Source organism: Pezoporus flaviventris, unplaced genomic scaffold, assembly GCF_033815535.1.
Source record: "Pezoporus flaviventris isolate CSIRO_AGI_PZ_B2104156 unplaced genomic scaffold, CSIRO_AGI_Pfla_v1 ptg000078l, whole genome shotgun sequence".
Classification (NCBI taxonomy): Eukaryota; Metazoa; Chordata; class Aves; order Psittaciformes; family Psittacidae; genus Pezoporus; species Pezoporus flaviventris.
This window is the reverse complement of record NW_026892626.1, coordinates 755,613-779,577: the sequence shown is the minus strand read 5'-3', so window position 1 is coordinate 779,577 and position 23,965 is coordinate 755,613. Positions and strand designations below refer to the sequence as shown.

The following is a 23,965-nucleotide window of genomic DNA, read 5'->3' as shown; positions in this document are numbered from 1 at the left end:
AGGAGCACCTCTCGCTGAATATCAAGCTTTTACTCCTATATGATGGGTAAGAGGCTTTGAGTACATTTCAAGGAAAAAACAAACAAACTTTTGAAGAAGAATAAAGCACTTCAAAGAGGACACAGAATAATCTAATGCTTAAGCAGCTTTTAAAAGTAGACCCTCCTATGTGCATAGTCTGCAATAAAATTTCAGGCAAATCATTTAACCTCTCTGTGCATTTATTTTTCCATTTGTGAAATTTGGGTGACAATTTTTCATAATACCCGTTGAAAAGTGTACATTTTACAGGCTACTTCTATTACAGACTGAAACATATCCATTACATCTGCTGCTGGATAGCTTGTAGTGCCAGTTCCCTAATATCACTTTTTGCCTGAAAATTATGCAAGCCAAAGTCCTACACAAGCCTCTTGTGTAAAGTTTAGACTAGGCAAAGGAAATATTTGTTTAGAGTCAAAAATCATACTAGGAAGCTACCTACTCAAATGGAACAAGCTGAGTCTAGCACATCACCTCAGTCTTCAGGTGGAAGAATGATTTTCTTTTTTAACTTCTTAGTACATTTTATTCACAGATTTTCTCTTTAAAATAAACAAACAAATGAAACAAAGCTTGTGACCATTTTACTTGTAAGCCTGAAATTCTCATACTGTGAGAAGTAAAAAGCAAATTGGTAACTATCAAAAACAAGACCTAAAGTCTGCAAAAATTAAATTTCAATAGAAAGATCAATTTATGAAGACTTTTTAATAAAATACATTTAATCAGTAGCCGATTCATCTGACAAGTCCTATATAGCATGGGACATGAGTAATAAGTAAAATCCAGAAAGAAGGATTCAAAGAGCACAAGTAAGGCTGGAATTAAAAACATGAAGTTTCAAACCAGCAAAATGATATTAAGCCCAAAAGTAAAGCTGCTGCTGATTCACCTGCTCCAGGTAGATATCCACACAGCCCCCAGATGCTGTGCTGACAGAAGCCACTGCCAGGAGCGGGTGCAGGGGGTGCCACGCTATGTGAGAAGTGGATGTAACTGAATCTGGAGCTTGTATTCGGTGATCCACATACACAGCCATGACAACAGAGGTTGTCACAGGCTGCAAGCCTGTACAAGGAAAACACACATGATTAACTATATAACATACATAGTTATTCTATATTATAGCTATATGTAATATATATAGTATATATAATAATAAGTATACTTAAAAATGGGGGGGGGGGGAAATAAAGCTGCAGCATCATCATGTTAATACACACGACAGAGACATGAAAAAGGTTATAGTGGTAGTTTTAAAAACACAGAGGAACACTGAGCCTTGTAGTCTGTAGCCTCATCGTGCACACAGAATGGTACCAACCTCTTACCAGTGGCTTGTGCTGGCTTATTTCAGAGGACTCTGAAATAACTCAGAATTTACCAGAAAGCTACTTATAATTCTTCATATCCAAAGGTGTCAACTAATGTACATTCAAAGCAATTTTATGTTGTAAAGTCTCATAGTCTCATATCAGGGCTTTCAAAGTAAGTTTTAACAGCTGTCACCACCTTGGAGCTTGTACTGCTGAAATTACACAAGATTAGTTTAACTCATACTGTCTGTTACCTACATTTGAACTGTTACTTACTTTTGAATGAAAACACTCAGTAAGTGCTGACATTCCAAGGAAAACCTGAAAGCAGTGCTCTTGTCAGAGTTGTGTGTCAGAAATGGAGATAGTCACTCCATGACACATGGAGATGGTCTTCGGGATTTCTGTTGCGTGATTTGAGTGGCTGGGTTTCAGTAGCAAAATAGACTGAGAAAATCACCTCCAGTTATTAGCAAATAATGCCAAGACACAGTGAAAAAACATACACACAAAAAAACTGTGAAAAGTTTAAGACTCCCTTGACATTTCAGGGGAAGACACTTTTTCTTCTGCAGCCAGACCTGCAGTTCTATTCGGCTGTCACCAGCTGGAACCTGAAGCAGAATGTAAAATGGACACAAACAGACTCTTGTTTTAAAGTCTCTTTCCTTCAAATATGCTATCAGTGCTTAAAGTAAATATTTTGCTTTAAGAAGTCTGTCTTGCCAAAATAAAAGAAAAATTAAATCTGATTCAGCACCTTTGATTAGCCTAGTTAGAAAGGTGGGGAACATTTTTAAATAGACATTAGGAAGTTGTTCTTCCCTGTGAGGGTAGTGAGGCACTAGCACAGATTGCCCAGAGAAGCTGTGGTTCTGGGTTGGAAGGGATCTTAAAGCTTATCCAGTTCCAACTACCTGCCATGGGCAGGGACACTATCCATTAGACCACATTGCTCCAATCCCTGTCCAACCTGGCCTTGAACACTGCCAGGGATGGGGCAGCCTCAGCTTCTCTGGGCAACCTGTGCCAGCACCTCACCACCCTGACAGGGAAGAGCTTCTGCCTAAGGTTTCATCTCAATCTCTGCTCTGTCAGGTTAAAGCCATTCCCCCTTGTTCTGTCCCTACAGGCCCTCTCCAGGTTTCTTGTAGCCCCTTCAGGCACTGGAAGCTGCTCTAAGGTCTCCCCTTAAGAAGCCCTCTCTTCTCCAGGCTGAACAAGCCCAGCTCTCTCAGCCTGTCTCCAGAGCAGAGCTGCTCCAGTCCTTGGAGCATATTCATGCCATCCTCTGGACCTGATCTAACAGGTCTATGTCTTTCTTGCACTGAGGACCCCAAAGCTGGATGAACACTTACCCCAGGCGAGTCTCACCAGAGCGAGCAGAGGGGCAGGATGCCCTTGGCTTTCTGGGCTATGAGCACACACTACGAGCTCACATCCAGTTTTTCATACAGCAGTATCTCTTTTCCTTCTGCACAGGGCTGCTCTCAATCCATTCATCCCCCAGCCTGTACCAATACTAGTCACTGCCCTGACCCAGGTGCAGGACCTTGCCCTTGGCCTTGTTGAACTTCATGAGGCGAACTGCCCACAGCGAAAAGAGAGGTTCAAAGTCTTTCTCTGTCCCTATTCTTAACTGGCCAGACACGAGCGGGCTCTAGTCCAGACATCATACACCATACCAATGTGGCCTGTGCTTGGGATATCAGATCCTTTGGGGAAATCAAGCCTTATTTCTGGGTTTATCAGTTCACAGGTCATACGACACTAATAGCGGGTGGTTTTCCTGACAAGACTTGACAGTTTTGTATGAAAAAAAAAAAAAATTTCGTCTTATAACCCCTACCCATAATAAATGCAATTAAAATTCTAAAATAGCTAGCCCCAGAAAAAAAATCAAATATAAAACTGAGTTACGCTACAAAACGATGCCTAACGACTAAACAGCGCTTTCTCTAACTAGCCAGGTAGGAGGAGTAAACAGTAAAAGCCTGCCTGAATCCTGAGAGCGCTGGTAAGAAGATGGAGCAGGGACGGCGCGGGGACAGGCCCGGCCCACGACACAAGCCCCGCCGTGTCCCCGGCCTAGCTGCGGTCGCCACCGCATGGAAGGACGATGGGCTCCGAGAACCCGTCACAGTCACAGCAGTTCCGAGGCCGTAAACACGCGGGTCCCGCCTGCCGGCAGGCCCGGCCTCTCCCGTTACAGCGCCTGCCATCCACGGCCCGGACGCCTCGGAGTCTCAGGCTGATCGCGACCGACCCCGCGCCCGTAGACCAGGCCCGCACCGACCGGGAAGAAGCCGGCCAAGCCGCGGAGGGCTCCCAGCGCCTCCGCTCAGGCCGGCCCCAGCGGGCCAGCCGCCCCCCCCGCCAGCTCTTACCCACCGGCAGGCCCGGAGCGCGGCCAGGCGCCGAAGGCCGCAGTCGCTCCGAGATGCTTTGCGTTACCCCTGACAACGGAGAGAGCTCGGCACGGAAACTGCCGACCTGGGCCGAAGAGTCACGGAAACAACCGAAGCCGTCCCCTGGCACAGCTGAGACAGACGGAAAGTGCCGAGTGAGACAAGGAGGCGCAAAAGTACAAAATGTAATCAGTTCTCAGTAATGTTAAGTTTGATGGCTTTGTAATGGAAAATAACTGCGGTGCTTGGGTAGTTGACATAGTTTCAGGCCCTCAGGGCCTCAGTACAAAAGGTGTGAGAAAAGCAGAATAGAAGGACAGGACCTGGGATGGGGAGTATCCAGGAATAGCAGATGTGCAGGATGACAGCAGTTAAACTAACTGATAAGTAGAAGGCCAGGATGATTGCTATGTCTGTAATGTTAATTAAGCTTGTTGGGAAAAGTAAACGACCCTTAAAGACCACCACATTTTTGTATGCATGCCGGAAACTTTTTGGAAAATGATGTAATATGCTCAGTGACCATATAAGGATGACCTGTATAGCAATTTGGGGACACACGTTAGGAGGAGCTACCCCCGTGTCTCCCGGCGTCGCAATGAAGAATACCTGCTTGTCAACTTGAAACTGTTGGCGAGTTTGTTTCTGGAGTTTTCTCCGAATCACGAGCTCCTGGAAGTGGAGATTCCACCACAAACACACCAAGCCCCAATGCGACAGACTGATCCATCCGGGACTTGGTGAAATACAAACACAACTCAGAACCGTGTGTGATTGCACAGCCCAGAGTATATCAGCTTCTCCAGAGCTTTTGTGGGAAGAGGAATTGGGTAACTTTTTACGATACTGGCCAAATTTTTCTAGTAACATCTAGTGACATACTGAATTGAGAGCAGCCCTGAGGAGAAGGACTTGGAGATATTGGTCAATGAGCAGCTCCCCATCACCAGACTTCAGTGAGAGCTTGCGCCCAGAACCCCCTGTATGCTGGGCTGCATCCCCAGAGCATGAGCAGCAGGTCGAGTGAGGGGATTCTCCCCTCTGCTGTGGTCTGGGAAGACGCGCCCCCCCCCTCCCCCCCCGCAGTCCTGCATCCAGCTCTGGGGCAACAACACAAGAGGGACATGGAGCTGTTGGAGCAAGTCCAGAGGAGGCCACTGAGATGCTGCAAGCGCTGGAGCAGCTCTGATCTGGATACAGGCTGAGAGCTGGGTGATTTCTGTAATGACATTTGTAAACTCTGTGCTAGTTCGAGTTTTTTTTTTCACTGGGTAGGCCTGTGCATGATTTACACAGTATTACAATTGAACACTCTTTCATGGACACCCCCTTGTTGTGGGTAAAGAGCTTACATGTTTTTGTGAGGTTAGGAGCTATGCTGGTGGTGGCATATGCATGTGGTAGGGTCTCCCATGCCAGACAGGTCTCAACTGAAGGGTCAGACAAAGTGTGTCCATGGGCAAGATGGGCTTACTAGCCTTCAGGCAACCATCCTAGAAGAAGGACAACTCAAACCCAGGCAGATGGAGCTCGTTTAGCTCTGTAACACCATCCATCTAAGAAAATGATACTCTAATCAAACCTACTACGTGAGGACTTTGCTGTCACCATCCAAGCTCCCTAGGCCCTGGCAGATAAACCTCAGGTGTAAAGGGTGGGGCCAGTTCTGTGCACGCTGTGCCTCACCTAAAAAATCCACTGCACAGGCCCAAAGGGTTTACCCACACTTGCAAAGGCCTGTAGCAACAGGCAAGGGACGAAGATGTACTGGAAGTCACAGACCCAACCCTGCATGCAGACAGTTCAGGAGATTGGTGGCTCCATAAGGCCATTGCCTCCTTTGAGAACTCACGCAGAATTAGTCTCGAGGAGAAGACAACCTAGAAAGAATCGTGCCCCGCCTATATCACCCAAGGAGACCTTTCACTGTGCTTTTTGCAACCAGATTTGCCTGTCCCACATTGGCCTTTTTAGTCATCAGCGCCCTTGTAGTAAGTGTGGGTAAAGCCCTTCCCAAATCTGCATTCACAAAGTCAAGCCATGAAAATTTAACAAAAGCTTAATGGCTTTTAAAATGTTGATACGAGCTGTAGTTGCCAAGTCACCCAGTACTGTTGTCAGTGCTCTTAGAATGAAACTATTCCATTTGCGTGTGAAATTAATGTAGGAAAGATGTATTTAGTGTGCGTGGTGTAGTGTTGGAGTGTTTCTAAGCAATTAAGACCTCCCTATGCACAGTTTTCTGAAATCTATATTCTGCTCCAAATCATACCAATTCTTAGCTACCATTCCTCTTTCACAAATTATTAATACTGAAGATTGCAGAAGCCATCATTTGTGCATTAGATGAAATTGTGTGTTGTTTTTTTCTCTTCCCATTCTGTGCAGTGGGGCTCTCAGAGAAACCTGCTGGCTGTGAACACCACCAGCTCTGTGGTGATCCTCAGTGAGCAGGCCATGTTGTCTCATTTTCACCAGCAAGTAGCCATTGTACAGGTGTCTCCCAGACTGTTTAACGTAACCAGCTTCAGCAGAGGAACCACACACAATCTTCGTGTTGATATGAATGTTAATGGAATCTTCGCTACTGAGGTTAATTGTTTTGGGTTTTTATTCATTTGCTTGATCAATTGCCTAGTTAAGTTTATGGAGACCAATTTTATAAGTCTTTAATATAACCTCTCTTTGATATTCAGTTTATTATGTTATGGAAGTCTTATTATGATAGTAGCAATGATGCTGTGGTGGAGCTGATTTTTCATACAGCATAGTGACTTAGTAATTCCCTAGGCACTGACCAGAGAACTTCTGGATTACCAGAAGCCTTCCAACCCAAGATACAGGGGTACTAGTAAATGGTGGTGATTGTGTGGAAGGTCTGGCTCTGTTATGCACAAATTCCTGTATGATTCCAAAGAAACTGATTGTGTATATCCTTTTCCTTTTTTGATGGTTTTAGGATGCTGTAGTATTCCGGAACACAAAGCAAGTTACTGTCTTTGAGTGTGCAGGAGATACCTTCAGAAGTGCAGGTAGGGCTTAGAATGATCAGAATTAACATGGTTCTCTTCTTCCAAAGTTATAAATACTCCTCACTCATGATAGCTGATGGACTGTGATCATATACACAAGTTGAAAAATATACAGCTAAGTCAAGTAAATTAGATTTTTTTTTCTATTATTAATTTCCCCTAAAAATTTCTGCCTTGAGAAACAGGTTATTCCATCATTCCCATCCAAAATCTTGAGCTCTTTTAAGACCCATCAAGTGTTTCCTGTTTCTTAGCATAATCAAAAGCATTGCAAAAAGTTGTCAACAACCACTGTTCTTTTATCTCCTGTTATGTAGGATTAAAGTAGTCTAAAGGATTAATGGTTAATAAAGGAATATTCTTAAAATAGAGAAGGAGGCGTAAGCAGGGAGAAGGAAAATTAGAACTAGACCTCACTTCTCTTCTATTCCCTCACACACACTCCCCACCTTTGCATTCAGCCTTAGCAGCCACCTGTACCCAACATATTTTCAACAGAAAGAATTCAAGACTCAATCCTCATTCCGCTGTTGCCTCCACAATCATTTGCAATTCCTCTGATGTCACAACACTACTACACAGATGCGAAGCTGCCAAACCTTTGGCACAGCTGTGACCAACAGTTTCTGCATGCACTACTTATGTTGACTCCAGCCAAGTGTGACATAGTAATTCATGTGTTTTTTTCACACCATTTCCCTTTGCCAAGGATACAGGAATTACCTGGATACTTCTGACCAAAAAAAAAAAATAAAAGATCAGTTTTCTTAGCAAGTAGGAAAAAAAAAAAAGGTGGGAGGTAAACTACATTAAAATACACTGTGTCTCTTCCAGATCTTAGTGATAGGCTTTATCCAGAGAGACAAAACACTGGCTTCGCACCTTCTTACTACTAAATCAGTGATTTGCTCTAGAACAAATTATTTGCTGAGCAGCAGAACTGACAAAGTCCTGTTTCCAGCAGCTTTCCATTTTTTCCCTTATGAGGCATCAGCTCTTACAAAGTCATTCATGGCATCTCTTCTTGGTGGATTCCTGGACATGTAATGCCAGCATTAGCTGACTCAGGCGGCACTCCCACAGTCCAGTCAGTAATTCACTTCTTGGCTCTGACCAGCTTACTGTTTGCCCTGTGCCCGTTGTATTTTTGATATCATCATACCTGAGTCTTTGAGCAGACCATATATGAAAATGTCTTGTTTTCTCAGACAACCAGGCTAATGAGAAAACTACTGTAACTGCATAGAGTCACAGTACAATCAAGTACAATTGCACACAGTACAATCAAGTCAGAACTACCTGGCCAGTAGGAGCCTTAAGCCATTGTCTAGTCCATCATCCCTTTCTTGGCTGGAAGAAAAATAATCTAAAAATCCCCCAAACTGCTTCTAGTCAAGTGACCATTTTTACAGCTTTCATAATTGCCTGGTTCAATGTTACACAAAATTTTGCCCAGTAAGTAAACAACATAACCCTACTTGTGCAGGCTTAGCTGGAAATTAAAGTTTCCTGCCCTCCAATATTCAACAGAGAAGCCCTGTTGTAAAAGATTACTATCCCAATTAGACAAATGAACAGGGCACCCTAACATCTTCCCTTCTGCACTTGTAAAAGATGTCTAACAGCTCTGAGTCCCGGAAGTTCCAGGACAGGCTAAGAGCAGGCAGCAGTAGTGTAGTCATACACACTGAATTTCATCCCTTCCTCTAAGGGCTTGACCTTACATTCTGAGAAAAAAAAAATAAAGTTGCATGGTTAGGTGCTTCCTATTTAGTAAGTCATAAAGGATCAACAACAAAAGTCTGACCTTCAGTTTAAATCCTCTTACCTGAATGTGAAAGAACTTCTTAGTAAAATGAAGATCATCCATTATCACTTGCCAGATTAAACAACTTGCCTTTTAGGAACAAATGAGTTATGAATGGAATATAGTAGCTTCTAAGTAACCTAAAAGGAAAATGCAGGACAACATCTGCTATATTGGCTTCTGACAACTAAGAGCTTTGGAAAAGCATTTTCACGTTATAATGAATGTAATGATCATGCACATTAGATGCAAAAGTAAAAACACCTCAATATAAACCAAAAGTATTAACTTTGTCCTTCTGATGGATGTTCTGCATTGTGTGCTCTATTTCTATTAAAAGGAAATTTCTTATTCATACCTTAAAATACATAGGATGTGCAACAAATCCAGGTTAACCTTCTTGCCTAGTCTAGAAAACCCTGCCAACAAACACTGAAAGACAATATGCATTTTGTACCCATGCAAGTCCTCAGAAGGGGACTATGGCATTCTTTCCCTGCTGTGATAGGCACAACATTAAAAATCATCTAACGTTCTTCCCACAAGGGATTTATTAAGGAAATAAAATCTCATGCAGTTGTAGGATTTTTTTGAAATCATTCTGACAGTTAACATGAAGTCACCACATCAAGGTATCAGAGGGCAGTGATTGGAAAACAGGCCAAAACCCAAAATGTTAGGTCAGCAAACAAAATTCACCCTTTAATTCAGTCCATTACTGACTGAAGCTTCGTAACCTGGTAGAGAGTTGACTGAAAACCCAGATCCCAGTGAAGGGCAACTGCAGATGTGCAAACTTTGCGGAAGGGCCGGGACTATGCACACACACAGCCTTCCCAGGAGATGTCGCCTTTATCATTTCAGGTGTTATTTGTAACCTCTATGAACCACAAAGAGCTTATTAACATCTCTAATTAACACCGCTATCCATCAAGAAGCGCGCTGTGAGGCGCGGCCTCGGCGGTATCGCTCCTCTCCTACAACAGCAACGAGAAGCAATCGGTTCTTCAACCGACACCATGGAGCCACCAAGAGCACGCTGCGGCATGATACTCTGTACCAAGCCTCGCGCCTCTCCGGTGGGCACCGTGGCACTATCCCTGCCGGCTCCAAGGAGAGCATAGACAGCCCTGGGGAGCGCAACCACGGGCCCTGCACCGTGACCCAGCTTCGCCTGGGCCAGCGGATCTCTCTGGGCTAGCGGAGCGCCGCATCACCTGAATAGCCAGGCTAAGCCCCAGCACCAGCACCAGCTGCAAGGCCCTGGAAAGGGCAGCTGAGCCCGACGCCTCAGCTGCGCTCCTCCGTACCGCAGAAGACCCGCTTTCCCGACAAGCAGTACAAGAAACGCCACATGCCGTGATCCGAACTACCATTGGTCAGGCAGCTAGCGATTTACCGGAGTCTGACCAATGGCAGCCCCGACAGCAGCCAAGGCCCCAGCCATACGACCCTCAATTGGTTTTTCTTTCAGCCAATCAGCCAGCTGTTGGGATTCGCCTCCGCCGCTGCCTCTCCCTTTGCGCTCAGCGGCCATCTCCCCACCCGCGCCGCGCTTTGTTTGGCTTGCGGGAGGGCCCCGGCCCCGCCTCCCGACTCGCTCCCGCTTGCTGCCAACCAATGGGGCGCCTTGTTTGGGGTGCGGGGTGGAGAGCGCCGGCGCGCTCAGCTGGGCTCGCGGGCTGCGTCCTGCGTCCTGTCCCGCCCCCACGGCCTGGCGCAGGGTGACGGGGAAGCGGAGTCGCCGCAGCCTGAGTGCGGCGCGATCCTGGAGCTCACTGCGGCCCAGTCCCGGGCGCCAGAGAGCAGCGGGTGTGGGGGGCAGGGTTTTCAGGCCGAGGGGGGAGCCGGCGGTGCCAGGACTGCGTATTCGGAGGAGCGTGGGGAAGAGAGATCGCCTCCGCGGCCGGGAGCGGGGCTGCCGCTGCCAGCAAAGCTGGGAGGGTTTCTGGGGCCCGCGGTGGCTGCAGGTCGTGCTGGCCCCCTCCCGCGCTGGCGGGTCTGGCGCGCAGCCTGGGGGTGCTTGGGGCTGCGGGTGCCCGAAGACCTGAGCCAGCCGCCGGCGTGGGAGCTGGAGCGCGGAGGCTGCACGGCGGCGTTGATGCGGCAGGTGAGGCCCGGAGTGAGGGACGGGGCCTCCTGTGGGGTGGAGCGGGTTGGGAACGATGCGGAAACGGCGCCCTGGGCCCCGTGGGGTCTGCCGTGTCCCGGGGGCACTGGCCTGGCCAGGCCCGGCTCTCCTGTCTAGGTCATTGATCAACCGGGATCGGCGGCCCCGGGGCCTGCGGGGAAAGCGTCCTGCCTGAGGGGAGCTGAGCGCCGTAGGGTACGGCGTCCGAGTAGAGGTCTAGGGGACCAAAGCTAAACTTAAAATCAAGAAGATTTAAGCCTTATTTAAGTGAAGGTTTTGAGCATAGACTGTCAAAGTGGGAAGATTTCTGTCCTCAGTGTAACTGAAATCACTGCAAGGTTTTTTTGTGGTGTGGAGAACAAGTTTGTGTCTGTAATTAGGGACTTGTCATCTCGATAGTTAAGTGAGTGTTAATACAAGTTTAGAGCCATAGTTCAAATCGGTCTACTGAGTGTTTGCAAATAATGGAGCATTGCCCGTTCCAGTTCTGAATCGGTTTAGTTGAAAATCATTAGAGGGAAAAGCAATATTTTAATGGTAGAAATACAACCCATAAACCGAGATTTCACCAATTTTCACACCGTGCAAAGCTGATGCATCTTGCTTATTCAAAACAATGCTGTTTTTGTGTCAGGCTCATCCATAGCAATCCCAGTCTTTGTGATACTCAGCATTTCCTTCTTTTGTTCGTTTTTACCTTTTTCCCCTCTGTTAAAGATGGGCTGTGGCTCTTGCTCTGGTGACAAGGCAGCTGCTCCTTGCTGATTTGCTGTGAGTGGTTTCCTTCTTGGACATTGACTTCTTGCAGATACGGTGTAATATTTTCACACTCTTTTAAGTGTAAAAAGCCCAACAACCAGTTGTTGGGTTTTAGCACCTAATATAATTTAGTGTGTGTGTGTCTGGTGTTTTGTTCCAAGCATTCAAAAAACCCCAAACTATGGAACTGAGGGGATGTATGAAGTGAAGCACAGGGTGAGTGGTCAAGTCCCGATGGTGGATGTGATTCAGGTGATGCCTCTCTGCTGGTCCAGCAGTGGTCCTCCAGCACATGATGGTTTAAAACAACTTTTCTGCTTGGCTCCATCGAGGTGAGGGGGAAGAAGCCGCAGCAGATGCCTGCGGAGTTTGTCGCCCCTGAAATTAAAGAAAATAAATGGGGTTCGCGTCAATAAAATGACGAGCCCTCGAGCCCGAGCCTCCGGGGGTGCCGCCTCGAGGACGCGGTGACAGGCGCCCGGCCCGCGGCGCGGTGCTGTCGCGCGGGGCAGCCCCTCGGGGAGAGGCGGAGAGGTGCTGGGGGGGGGGGGGGGGGCGGCTGGAGCTTTTAGCTAGCCTCCTCCAGTCCCAGCCCCAGAGACAGCCACACACGCACGGAGGAGGAGAAGCCGCAGCGCCTCGGAACATGACCCCCCCCTCCCCCGCGGCGGGCCGGATCGGCTCGGCTCCATGGTGAGGAGGAAGAAGAACCCCCCGGAGCCCGAGGAGCCGCGGAAGGGGTAGGATGGGGGGCTAGGCGCCGGCTCGGCCACGTTGTCCCGCTCCGCTCTGCCGGTCTCGGCGGCTGCTTTCGCCTTTCCTCTCGGCGGCTGTCGAGCGCTTCCCCACGCCCGAGTTTGGCCGGGCGATTTTTCCGCCAAAGGCGCCCAGAAGCCCTTCGGGAGGGTGGCTGAGGGCTGCCGGGGGAGCCCGGCTGAATTTTGGGGCGGTTTGGGGGGGGTTCCGGCGGGGCATTCCCCCTCCCGCCCTCGGCACAGGTTGTTGGGTCGGGACAGCAAACGAAAGGGGATTTAGTAACAAACAACGGCGGCCATGTTGAGAGGAATTTCTGCAGCTAAACTTCTCCCCTCGCAGACCAGGGATTTCTCCCCTTCTCTGGGTTGCTCCCTGTCCTCACTCTGTGTCCCCCTCTGTTCTCTCTCTCCTCCCCAACAGGATGACAGTGAAACTGGGAGAGAGCGGCAGGGAGGAAGGGGTGAAAAAGCTGGGCAAGAGAGTAGGAGGAGATGAGGAGTCCCTGGAAGAAGAAGGGGCAGGAGGAGGAGAGGCAGCTCCAGGCAGCAGCAGCACAAAGAAAGAAGATAAGATTATTAACAACAGCACTCACAGCAGCCCCGCACCGAACCCCAGCTTGTCACAGGCCCCGACCTCCCTTCAGCCCGCTCACAGCCAGGACCAGCATCATTTTCTTAGGTCCAGCGTCAGACCTCAGAGCAAGAGGCTGAAGAAGGATTCCCAGGCATCCTCCTCAGTTGGCAGCAGTGCTGCTGCAAAAAGCAAAGGTACAGTGTATTGGCACCCTTAAAGCACACAGGGAAGGGGTTGAGGGGCGGTCACCTATGGGCTTGGGGGGTTGTCATTCTCCTCCATCTTTTGTCTGGTTTGGTGGAAGGTGTTTTGGGGCTTGTTTCTCGCACTAGCTGAAGTCTTCTTTGTGTCCCAAGGCTTCAGCTTTTCTGCTGCCCACTATCCTCTTTGCACTTCCAGAAACAGCAGGGGGGTTGAATGTGTTTGTGAAGCAGGAAAAAATAAAAAAAATCTATATTATTGAAGCAGACCATTAATTCCTGCATTTCACCTCTTGAGTTTTAGAAAATTGCTGTATTTTGGTTAGGAAATTAGACTGTAGCTAGCTGTGTAATAAGGTGGCTGCACTCCGAATTCTGTTCTAGGATAACAACAAAATATTGGGTACTAGTTAAAAAAGGGGAAAAAGCCCAACCCCCAAGACGCTGTTGATTTTCTCCAATTATTTCTTTTTATGACTGTTTTACCAAAGAATTATTTTGGAAGCAGCTAGGAAATACACATATTGACATGTTTGTTTCTAAGGTTTTGTGAGTTCTGCATTACTGTTTTAGAACAGTTTGGGCATTTCCATGGAATTTGAAATTTTATTAAGGTTATTTTGCACACATCTGAATGTCATGTACATACATACACGCATGCTTTGTCACTTTAGCATTGCAGATAAGAATTTGTGGGTTTTTCAACTCTTGTTTCTAGCTCAAAACCAGAAGGATGTTTGAATGTCTTGGTGCTATTGTGTGTGCTCAGCAGTTACTGGATGACATCTGGCACTGTATTGAGCTATGCCTAAGACTGATTTTTTGGATACCTCCTGCAAACATACTTGGGTGTTATTGTCTGATAAGTTTTAAGGAAAACAACTCTTTGAGATTTCTTCAACATTTGAAATAACATTTACTCTTGTCTGCTAAAATGGAATCTCCATGTGCCTTGGAAATTTTCTTGCTCCTTGGTCCATTGCAGTGGCCTGCACATGAGGTCAACCTAGTGGATTGTGATGGTTTTAAAGCAGTCCCAGTTGTGGTATTTTAGTTATTGCCATATCAACACAAAATTATTGAACTTGGTTGCTTGATGGTTAGTGTATGCAATTGACTAAAGTATTTTTTTTTTTTTTTTAGTATTTTAGTAAGTCCTCTTTAATCTCTTAAACTTTTTGTTTTAAGTAAGGAACTCATGTGTGTAATGTTAGAGGGCAGAACTGAAAGGTGTACTTAGTTTTTCTCCTGGTTGCATTAAACCAAATAAGCAGATGGCATGCCCAGGAGCACTTAACTACAGATCATTATTTCAAGGGTTGCAAGTAGAATTAAATTCGAGGAGGTCTTTCTTTGGGGTACATGTTGTCTGTGATTGACAGGCTGAATATATGCATTTGAAATTATTCCATTGCTCTGGAAGTGTACACATGTGTGAAGAAAACACATTATCTTTGTGCATGTGTATAGTCATGTCTGTATATTTGTACATAAACATTCAGTGTCAGTTTTTAGAGCATCTTAGTTTTAGAGCAGGTCCAGTTTTCGAACAATTAACTAGGTGTATTGACACAATTGTAAGGCAAACTTTGTTTATTTTGCAATTCAGATTCCAAAATAATCCCATTAAAATTATATACAGAACAGAAAATGTTATTTCAGTAACTGGTCACAGATCATGTTTGTAATCACTGTACTTGACTGTGGTGTCAGGTTTGGAGAAGCTTCTTAAATCCCCAGAAGTGACAGCCAGTGATAGAACTATGGTTGTGATTTCACTTTTTGAGTTGTAAGACCAGCTACAGCTCTGCCTGGCTAGTTTTGGTGTGAATGCATTAAGGTTGACTTCTCTGATACTGTTGAGATTCTGTCAGATCTTGGAGAGCAGGGCCACAGAGTGGAATCCATTCTAATCTGAGTTCTTTACATTCAGGGATGCATACTGAGAGGTTTTCCAGGCTTGTCTGAATTCCTCCTAATGAAATGTCTTGTGATCAGAATTTATAAGGCTGAATAAAATGCCTCACAGAGTTAGCTTCCATAGGGAGCTAACAGAAGGGCGAAGATTTCTCATAAATATTGGACTTAAGTCCTTCCATCAACTTTCTCCTCCCCTTGTAAGTACCAAAATATTAAAAAGTTCAAATGCCTATGCTTTCGATCAGCTCTGAAAACTGGCAGCTTTTCCATTTTGCATGTCACAGTCAAGGTGATGGCTGCAAAGGTCATTTTTGACATTCGCCAGTCAGAGTGGCTAGACCACACTTCTCCTTGGTCCAGTGATACCAGAGACTTGGTTTTACCATAGTCTGTCAGTATTGCTATTGTAACCCTTAAAATTTTATTAACCCCTAAAATTTTATTTAAGTGGTCCTGGCTTTAGAGTCTGTGTATTCTAAAATGAAAACTCTGTCAAAGGCTATTCCTAAGGAGTGTAATTAAAAAAAACTTAATTTCTTTCGAACTGTAGTTACTCAGTAGACATTGGCTTGTCCTAGACATGTCTTTAAAAGCTATTTAAAAATGCTGTTATTTTCTGTCTGTTACGGATCCCTTTTTTCTTTTCGCATTTGTCCTTTCAGGGTGCTTCATTGTAGTAAAGTATTGATGAAGTAAACCTCACTGTAAAGGGCAGGAAGAGTTTGCCTGCTCAGAGGCAATTTTAGTATGGTTCAGGGAAGACTGTTGATAGCAGTTCTCTAGTTCTGCCTAGTAGAATGTACAAATGTACTGCTAATTTTCAGATTACTCTGACATAATTTTTTAATCGAGTGTTTGGATTTTCTCTTGCTATTTGTCTACTGAGTTGCACTTTCAAGTTAAAGGCAAGAATGCCATAGAAAGTAGCATTGTAAAATAAGCTTTGAAAACTATTTTACTTCAAACAGCCATTTAGTTTTGAATTGCTGAAAGTTTTATCAAATTTCCTGCACAAATGTGTAAATCTGTGCATTATTTTTAGAATGGTTATTACCTTATTTTAAAATGTTGGTCATCTTTTTATTGTATTTTCAAGTTTGTAGCTTCCACCCCAACTAATGCACACCTTTTCAAGTATGAATGCCTGGAAGTAAGTCTTAAAGTGACTTGCATGAAATCAGAGTAACTTGAAGGAATAGTGAGTGAAGACAGCTTATTATGGGAGTTCAAAAGCAGGGAGGTTCATTGAGGGAGAGGAAGCAAACCAGTCTAAGGATGAAGAAGAGGGATTTTTGAGAACTTCTCAAATACGAATACACCCCAGGGCTGTGGAGCCCAGGGTTTGAGTTGTGTTCTGGGGCTTTTTCCATTAATCAAGTGGTTGGACTATGCATGTGTATGTTTTGCCCACCTTGGTAAAAGCAAATATGGGATACATTACCATCATATGCCATAGATTTAGTTTGAACTAGAGTGTTCCCATTTCCACGTTTTTATCCATTTTCTTAATGCAGGGTGAAGTCAGGAGGAAATAGTAACAAAATCTAATGGTGGTGAGCTGAAGTTTGAAGATGTCTTTCATGTCATTGCTCTGGATTTATTCATAAAACGTGCAGAACGGCCTAAACAAGTATTTGGATCTGTTTTGCAGTAATAAGCAGTTCTTTCTTGAAAAAAAGAGTTATTCAGCTGAAAGAATTAATTGAATTAAAACATTCCCTCTTCTGGCATCGCAGAAAACTTGCCAGACACCAGTCCAGTTTGTTTCAGTGCACTGAAGTTGCATGTCATGTACCATGTGAATTAAATCGGGTACTGTCCTCCCCTGTGGAAAGAATGCATATACCATGGTACCTAATGGATATACTTACAATACAATTTTTCTGTGTCTTGCCAGATTTGTATGCTGCAGAATATTTTGCAACCTTCATTTGAAATGCCATTCCTCCAGCATTATTTCTCTAGGGCAAGAATGTCCAAAAACTACTGGCATGGTCCCCTGTTCTAATATTCTCCTTCATTCTGTCTGTCTCATTTACAGTAGGTACTTGTCCTTCCATCCCATCCTGGCACGATTTTCTTTCATTCTTTGTCTTCCCATGTACCCCAGTTTTCCTTCCCTCCCTTTGAAAGTGTCTCAGGACCAAAATTCCGCAGTGTCTCATCCCATACAGAGAGGAGAATTTTGCCGTGTGCCGTGTGCCCTGTGCAGTAGCTACTGAACTTCAAAAGGTGGCTGCCCACAGGGTTGCGCAACCATGTGGTTTAGGTGGAACCTCGTATGAGGCTTTATGGGTGTTTTTTAATGGAAGCATGAGAGAATAATGATTTACTGGAGATGCAGGAATAACCAAATTTATAATAAACCATGTTTATTTTTTACAGCTCTGCATGGTTAGCTCAGGTAGTGCTGTGTTTGGTATATCATATATTAAATATATACTGCCTGTAGAAAAGCAAGTCTTGGGTTGAGTTTTGTTGTAGACTCCAGTTAAGAACTGGTGGTGTGTTTGTTTAAACATACTCAACTACATCTTGGTTGTGCAAGTCTTCTAAATAAGAGGAGGAAAAAGCTGGGGTGTCTGTATCCTTGTATGACAGTTACCTGTTGCGTTTAAAACATGACAGGATGTTGATTCATAACAAGAGCACTATCTGGTGTAACCATGCCATATGGTATAAGCTGTCCTGGACTTACCCTTCTTAGGTGAACTATTTACTGAGGTGGCCCATGAGGTAGAAACTTTTTTTCCAGTTATGATATTGGTACTCAGAATGAAGTGTGGACTTGCAGGGGATGTATCTGTCTGTCTCCTCCTCTCATCTATTATTCTCTCATGCTATTCTCAGCTACATTTCTTGGCGACAAAAGTAAATTGTATCCATCCTGCAGCTTTGTTGGGTTGTGCTTACACAGAGCAAGTGGCTTCTCTTAAATTCCTAATGCACACAGTTTCTGTGGGATCACCTAATTCGTGTCTTCACTGAGGCAGATGATATAGTATCTGCCATTAGAAAGATACATGGCTAGAAATGGGGCTTGTTTACCAGGCAGTCAGAAAGAAAGTTTAGACGTTTATCTTTGATTGCTTTTTCATTACAGTTGAGTAAATGCTTGTGAAGCTTTCTGGAAAGTACAGATGATGGAAGCTTACCCAGCTCTGTTGGCAACAGATGCTTTGATGTTCATTTCATGAGACTGCTGAGCAATAATGCAGATTTGTAGAAATAAAAAGGTTGTTGAAGGTGCTTTCTGTTAGGGCCTTCTAAATGGGAATCTTGGTGAAACCACTTTTGAAGGGGATCTTGTGTAGTTTAGCCTTGCCATTGGCTCCTGTATAAGACAAAAGAGAAGAAAGAATGTTCTGAAAGAAACTTCCTGGCACGTTACAAGTTGGCATTCGCATCCTGCGATTTGGGGAATGAGTTCAGTGTTCTGACACTCAGCATTTGTGCTGGGGAATGCAAGAGCATGGGAAAGTACTGTCTTGTTTATAAAGCATTCCCTCATAGATGTTCCACCTGCAGTTGACTGGTGACTCCTGAAGAAGCTGAGATTTTGCAAGCTAAGCCTGTAGAACACCAGTGGGAGAAACCAGCCTGCGTATTGAGATACATGCCAACCCATGAAGTTCAACAATGAAAAGTGGAGGGTCCTACAAATGGGTCAGGGCAGTCCCAAGCACGGCTACATTTTGGAAGGAGAAGTGATTCAGCAGCCCTGTGGAGGACTTGGGGGTGTTAGACGATGAGAAGCTAAGCATGAGCCGGCAGTGTGGACTTGCAGCCCAGAACGCCAACCGTATCCTGGGCTGCATAAAAAGGAGCATGACCAGCAGGTTGAAGGAGGTAATCCTGCCCCACTACTCTGCTCTTGTGAGACTCCACTTAAAGTACTGTGTACGGTTCTGGTGTCCTCAGTGTAAGAAGGACATGGAATTGTTGGAGCAAGTCCAGAGGAGATCTGTGAGGATGACTGGGGGCTGGAGCGCCTCCAGCATGAAGACAGGCTGAGAAAGTTGGGACTGTTCAGCCTGGAGAAGAGAAGCTGTGTGGAGACGTCAGACCAGCCTTCTGGTATCTGAAAGGGCCTACAAGGATAATGGAGAGGGACTCTTCAGCAGGGACTCTAGCAATAAGAGAAGGGGTAATGGATTCAAATTGAAACAGGGTGTTGTGGTTTAAGCCCGGCTGGTAACCCAGAACCACACAGCTACTTGCTCACTCTTCCCCCTTCGTCCCCCCTCTCCCGGCAGGACGGAGAGGAAAATCAAAAGAGTGTAACTCCCACAGGTTGAGATAAGAACAGTCCAGTAACTAAGGTGTAACGCAAACCACTACTGGTACCACCAATAATGATAAGGGAATTAACAAAGGAAGAGAATACAACTACTCACCACTTGCTGATGGATACCCAACCCAAGCAGAGATCTACTCCTTCTGGGTGACTGCCACCAGTTTATATACTGGGCATGACATGCTGTGGTATGGATTACCCAGTTGGCTAGTTTGGGTCAGATGTCCTGTTTCTGCTTCCTCCCAGCTTCCCCTCCTCCCTGGCAGAGCATGATACTCAGAAAAGTCGTTGGTCAGAGTAAGCATTACTTAGCAGCAGCTGAAAACACCGGTGTTATCAGTGCTGTTCCCAGGCTGAAAGTCAAAACCACAGCACTGCACCAGCTACTAAGAAGAAGAAAAATGACTGCTACTGCTGAACCCAGGACAGTATCTGCCCCTTATTCCATGCCATTCAGATGAAGACATCTAGTTGGTGGGCTGTAAAAGTGCTACGTAGCAGGTAACACCATATAATTGAGTTCATTGGCTGTTTTCCCCTAAAATCAAATCTCCTTGAGTTACACATCGGACTTGCCATCTTCCCGCATTACGCACCAAGTAAATCTGGGTCCCTGAGCAAAAGCAATCCCACAAGTGGGTTTGCCTTTACCTGAAGCAGGAATAACCCAGACTGTCTTCCCCAGCAAATTCTTTATGTGCACCACAGGAACTTTGTCCCCCTCTACAATATATAAAATTTCTGACTGGGCTGGGCCAGCCCTGTTGGAAGATCCTCTGGTGTTTACCAACCAGGTGGCCTTTGGTAAGTGTGTATTCCAGTGCTTGAAAGTTCCCCCACGGATTGCTCTCAGTGTAGTTTTTAACAGCCCATTGTACCCTTCGATTTTCCCAGAGGCTGGTGCATGGTAGGGGATGTGATATACCCACTCAATGCCATGCTCTTTGGCCCAAGTGTCTGTAAGATTGTTTCAGAAATGAGTCCCGTTGTCTGACTCAGTTCTCTCTGGGATGCCGTGTTGCCACAAAATTTGTTTCTCAAGGCCCAGGATAGTGTTTGGGCAGTGGTGTGGGGCACAGCATATGTTTCCAGCCACCTGGTGGTTGCTTCCACCATGGTACGCACATGGTGCTTGCCTTGGTGGGTTGGTGGGAGAGTGATAATCTCAATTTGAAGCCCTCCCCATATCGTCCTCCATGCCAGCGAGGTTTTAACTGTTTGGCTTGCTTAATTGCAGCACATGTTTCACAGTCATGAATAACCTGGGCAATAGTGTCCATTGTTAAGTCCACCCCTCGATCACAAGCCCATCTATATGTTGTATCTCTGCCCTGATGGCCTGAAATGTCACGGGCCCACCGGGCCAAAAATAATTCACCCTTATGTTGCCAATCTAAGTGAATCTGAGCCATTTCAATCTTAGCAGCTTTATCCACTTGTTGGTTGTTCTGGTGTTCCTCAGTGGCCAAACTCTTGGGTACATGAGCATCTACATGGCGTACCTTCACCACCAGTTCTGCACCCGGGCAGCGATACCTTTCCACAGTGCAGCAGCCCTGATGGGTTTACCTCTGTGTTGCCAGTTGCTCTGCTTCCATTGCTGCAACCACTTCCACAGGGCATTTGCCACCATCCATGAGTCAGTATAGAGATAAAGTACTGGCCACTTTTCTCGTTCAGCAATGTCCAAGGCCAGCTGGATGGCTTTCACCTTGTCAAACTGACTCAATTCACCCTCTCCTTCAGCAGTTTCTGCACCTTGTCGTCAGGAGCTCCATGCACCTGCCTTCAATCTCTGACACTTCCAAAGCACTGGAGGGACTCACGGGACTAGATATTTGCCCATACTGTCCCACATACCCTGCCACTCATGGCTGTCCATCCTTGGGAAAATATCTTGGTGGTCCTCCTATATTGTTATCTAATCCTAGACAAGACTTGAGCCGGACCCTGCTTAGCTTCCACGATTGGACAAGATCGAGTGTTCTCAGGGTGGTCACGCCATAGGCAAAACATAGCGAGCATGTGCAGCAACAAGCTCGTTCCCAGTAAGAGGAGCAGGGTGCTTTCAAGGGCATTGAAAGGATATTCAGGATCTTTAAATCTTCCAGAATCTGCTCCCACTTTAAATAGCCTGGTGGGGTGCAGAGGGTGTGAGGGAATGCCTCCTTCATAGGTTGACCACCCGAGGAGGGAAGAAAAGATGTGTAATTGCTCAACACTCCTATTATATACCTCCCAAAGTACAGAAGTGATGACCACACTGGGAACACCTACCACCCCCGATTCATGATCAATGAGTCGATTGTATTACAAGTCATTGCCATGAAGTACAGTGAAACAATAACCCTAGCTCAGGCCCCCCAGCTGATAAACACTAAAACAGCAAATACCGGCTATAAGTAAGGTACGACATGCTGAAACTCTGAGATCAAGAGCAACAACTTTGAAAGGCAATAAATCAGCATTGAGACGAGTGACTATTAATGTGAAACAATGAATGCTTACCACAAATACGGTTAGACGCACTCCAGTCAGATCTGTTGTTATCTCAACCCTTCGTGCCCCACATTGGGCACTACAAAGAAGTGTCGTGGTTTGAGCCCAGCGGACAACCCAGAACCACACAGCCACTCGCTCGCTCTCTCCCTTCCTCCCGCCGTTCCTGGATGGATGGGGAGGAGAATCGAAAGAATGTAACTCACATGGGTTGAGATAAGACAGTCCAGTAACTAAGGTATAACACAAACCACTGCTGCTGCCACCAATAATAATACTAAGGGAAGTAACAAGGGAAGAGAATACAACTGCTCACCACCTGCTGATGGATACCCAGCCTGACCCAAGCAGTGATGTAGCCCTTCCGGGTAACTGCCCCTGGTTTATATACTGGGTATGACATGCTGTGGTATGGAATACCTCTTTGGCTAGTTTGGGTCAGGTGTCCTGTCTCTGCTTCCTTCTGACTTCCCCTCCTCCCTGGAAGAGCATGATACTCAGGAAAGTCCTTGGTCGGAGTAAACATTGCTTAGCAACAACTAAAAACACCGGTGTTACCAGCGTTGTTCCCAGGCTGGAAGTCAAAACCACAGCACTGCACCAGCCACTAAGAAGGAGAAAAATGACTACTGCTGAACCCAGGACACAGGGGAAGTTCAGGTTAGATATAAGGAAGAAGTTCTTCCGTGTGAGGGTGGTGAGGCACTGGAATGGGTTGCCAAAATAAGTGGTAAATGCTCCATCCCTGGCAGTTTTCAAGGCCAGGTTGGACAGAGCCTTGTGTGACATGGTCTAGTGTGAGGTGCCCTTGCCCATGGCAGGGTGGTTGGAATTAGATGGTCTTAAGGTCCTTTCCAACCTCAACTATTCTATGATTCTAGTCTAGGATTTACTCTGGGGATTCCAGCTACTGTGGATGTAGAATCTGTCATGGATAGGAACCGGCTGCCATGTAAGAGCTGCCAGTGGAAAGCTGAAAAGCAAACCCTAAGATGAGGTAGAGCCTGGAAGGAAGAACTTCTTGTGGCTATAGCCATGATTAGACACTGATGCTGTCAGTGACATGATTATTTGATTCCATGCAGTGTTATCTTCATATCAGTTTTCTTTTAATAGCAGTCTTTAAATCACATTATATAAATTTTTGCAAGTGTTTGTGTTTTGTTTAGAAATACAAAGACAACAGCTTTTTCTACAGAAAACAGAGCTTGAGATGATGTCATGGTGTTCACAGATAGGTGAATTTCTAATAATGGGGCATACAGGCGGGTAGATAAAATTGGATGAAAGGAATGAATAACTTCCTCTGAAACACTGGTGTTCTAAGCCATGACTTTTTGGGGGGTTATAGTTCGTATAGTTGATATGTAGTTATAGCTGTAATTGTCTGGATGTACAGTCCAGTGGCTGAGTGGAATGGCGGTCTTGTCCTTGTCACATCTGCAGCATTCTGCTTATAGAAACGATTTTCCTTAGACCAAGCACCTATGTAGATGGTTAGAGCAAGGCCCCTTCCTCTCCCATGGAGCTCTGCAGCAGTAAGGGTCTGGCTGCCCTCTGCAGACCCTGTTGTTTTAATGCACTCTTAAAGTTTTAAATAGTCTATTGTTGGGAACTAATGATCATCCTCATCTATCATTTGTGAGAGGATGAAGACTTGTTAGCTGTTCTGTGTGTTACAAGAATCCCATACAGTAAGAGTGAAAGAATGAGTTTATGGGGTGTGATTTAATGATGTATGACTACTTTTTCTTCAACCTATTGCCCTCAATTGGTTTATAATACTGTGTTTTAGGGTATACTTCAATCTGCTACCTTACTGAGATCCAGTGAACTCTAGGGTGGATTGTGGTAACCCAGTGAGAAGCACTGCCATGCTCCATAGTAAGAAAGTTTATGTGAAGGACTGATAGAGCAAAGTACTTAATTCCTGGAAGAATTTAATGGCATGTAAGATCTCTGTTGAGGTGACAGTATATTGGAATTTTTAGATCTTCATCTACAGTACTGTAAACAATTACCTGGATAGGACATCTTTTTCATGGGGAGCTTGCTGCACCAGGAGAATGTAGATTGAAGTCAAGCACTTGTGTGTTTCAATTCCCCTTTCTCAACCAAAGACTTCAAATATTAATATTTGTATTTCTGTATCATGAATGCTGTGGTATTCCAGTCCCACACTTGCCAAACAAAGAAGCAATTCTATGTCTTTAAAGTTGTTGGGT

At 45.5% G+C, this 23,965-nt stretch overlaps 2 protein-coding genes across 10 annotated transcripts in view; one reads left to right on the top strand and one right to left on the bottom strand.

Annotated features, from left to right (window-relative positions):
• Nucleotides 1-3,797, bottom strand: part of IFT140 (intraflagellar transport 140) — a 77,460-nt gene extending 73,663 nt beyond the window's left edge. For 2 of the 3 annotated variants that reach the window (XM_061473786.1, XM_061473788.1), the window contains exons 1-2: nt 3,357-3,797; nt 935-1,110 (exon numbers count right to left, since the gene is read on the bottom strand). In XM_061473786.1, the coding sequence (XP_061329770.1) occupies nt 935-1,110; nt 3,357-3,468 (288 nt within the window). In that variant the 5' untranslated portion in view covers nt 3,469-3,797. Of the gene's footprint in view, nt 1-934; nt 1,111-1,426; nt 2,310-3,356 lie in introns of those variants that run through there. The other variant, XM_061473787.1, reaches the window with a different exon arrangement.
• A 6,623-nt stretch (nt 3,798-10,420) lies between these two features.
• CRAMP1 (cramped chromatin regulator homolog 1) overlaps nt 10,421-23,965 on the top strand; it is a 48,095-nt gene continuing 34,550 nt past the window's right edge. For 4 of the 7 annotated variants that reach the window (XM_061473831.1, XM_061473833.1, XM_061473832.1 and 1 more), the window contains exons 1-2: nt 12,080-12,235; nt 12,672-13,018. In XM_061473831.1, the coding sequence (XP_061329815.1) occupies nt 12,186-12,235; nt 12,672-13,018 (397 nt within the window). In that variant the 5' untranslated portion in view covers nt 12,080-12,185. Of the gene's footprint in view, nt 10,716-12,079; nt 12,236-12,671; nt 13,019-23,965 lie in introns of those variants that run through there. The other 3 variants (XM_061473835.1, XM_061473830.1, XM_061473834.1) reach the window with 3 other exon arrangements.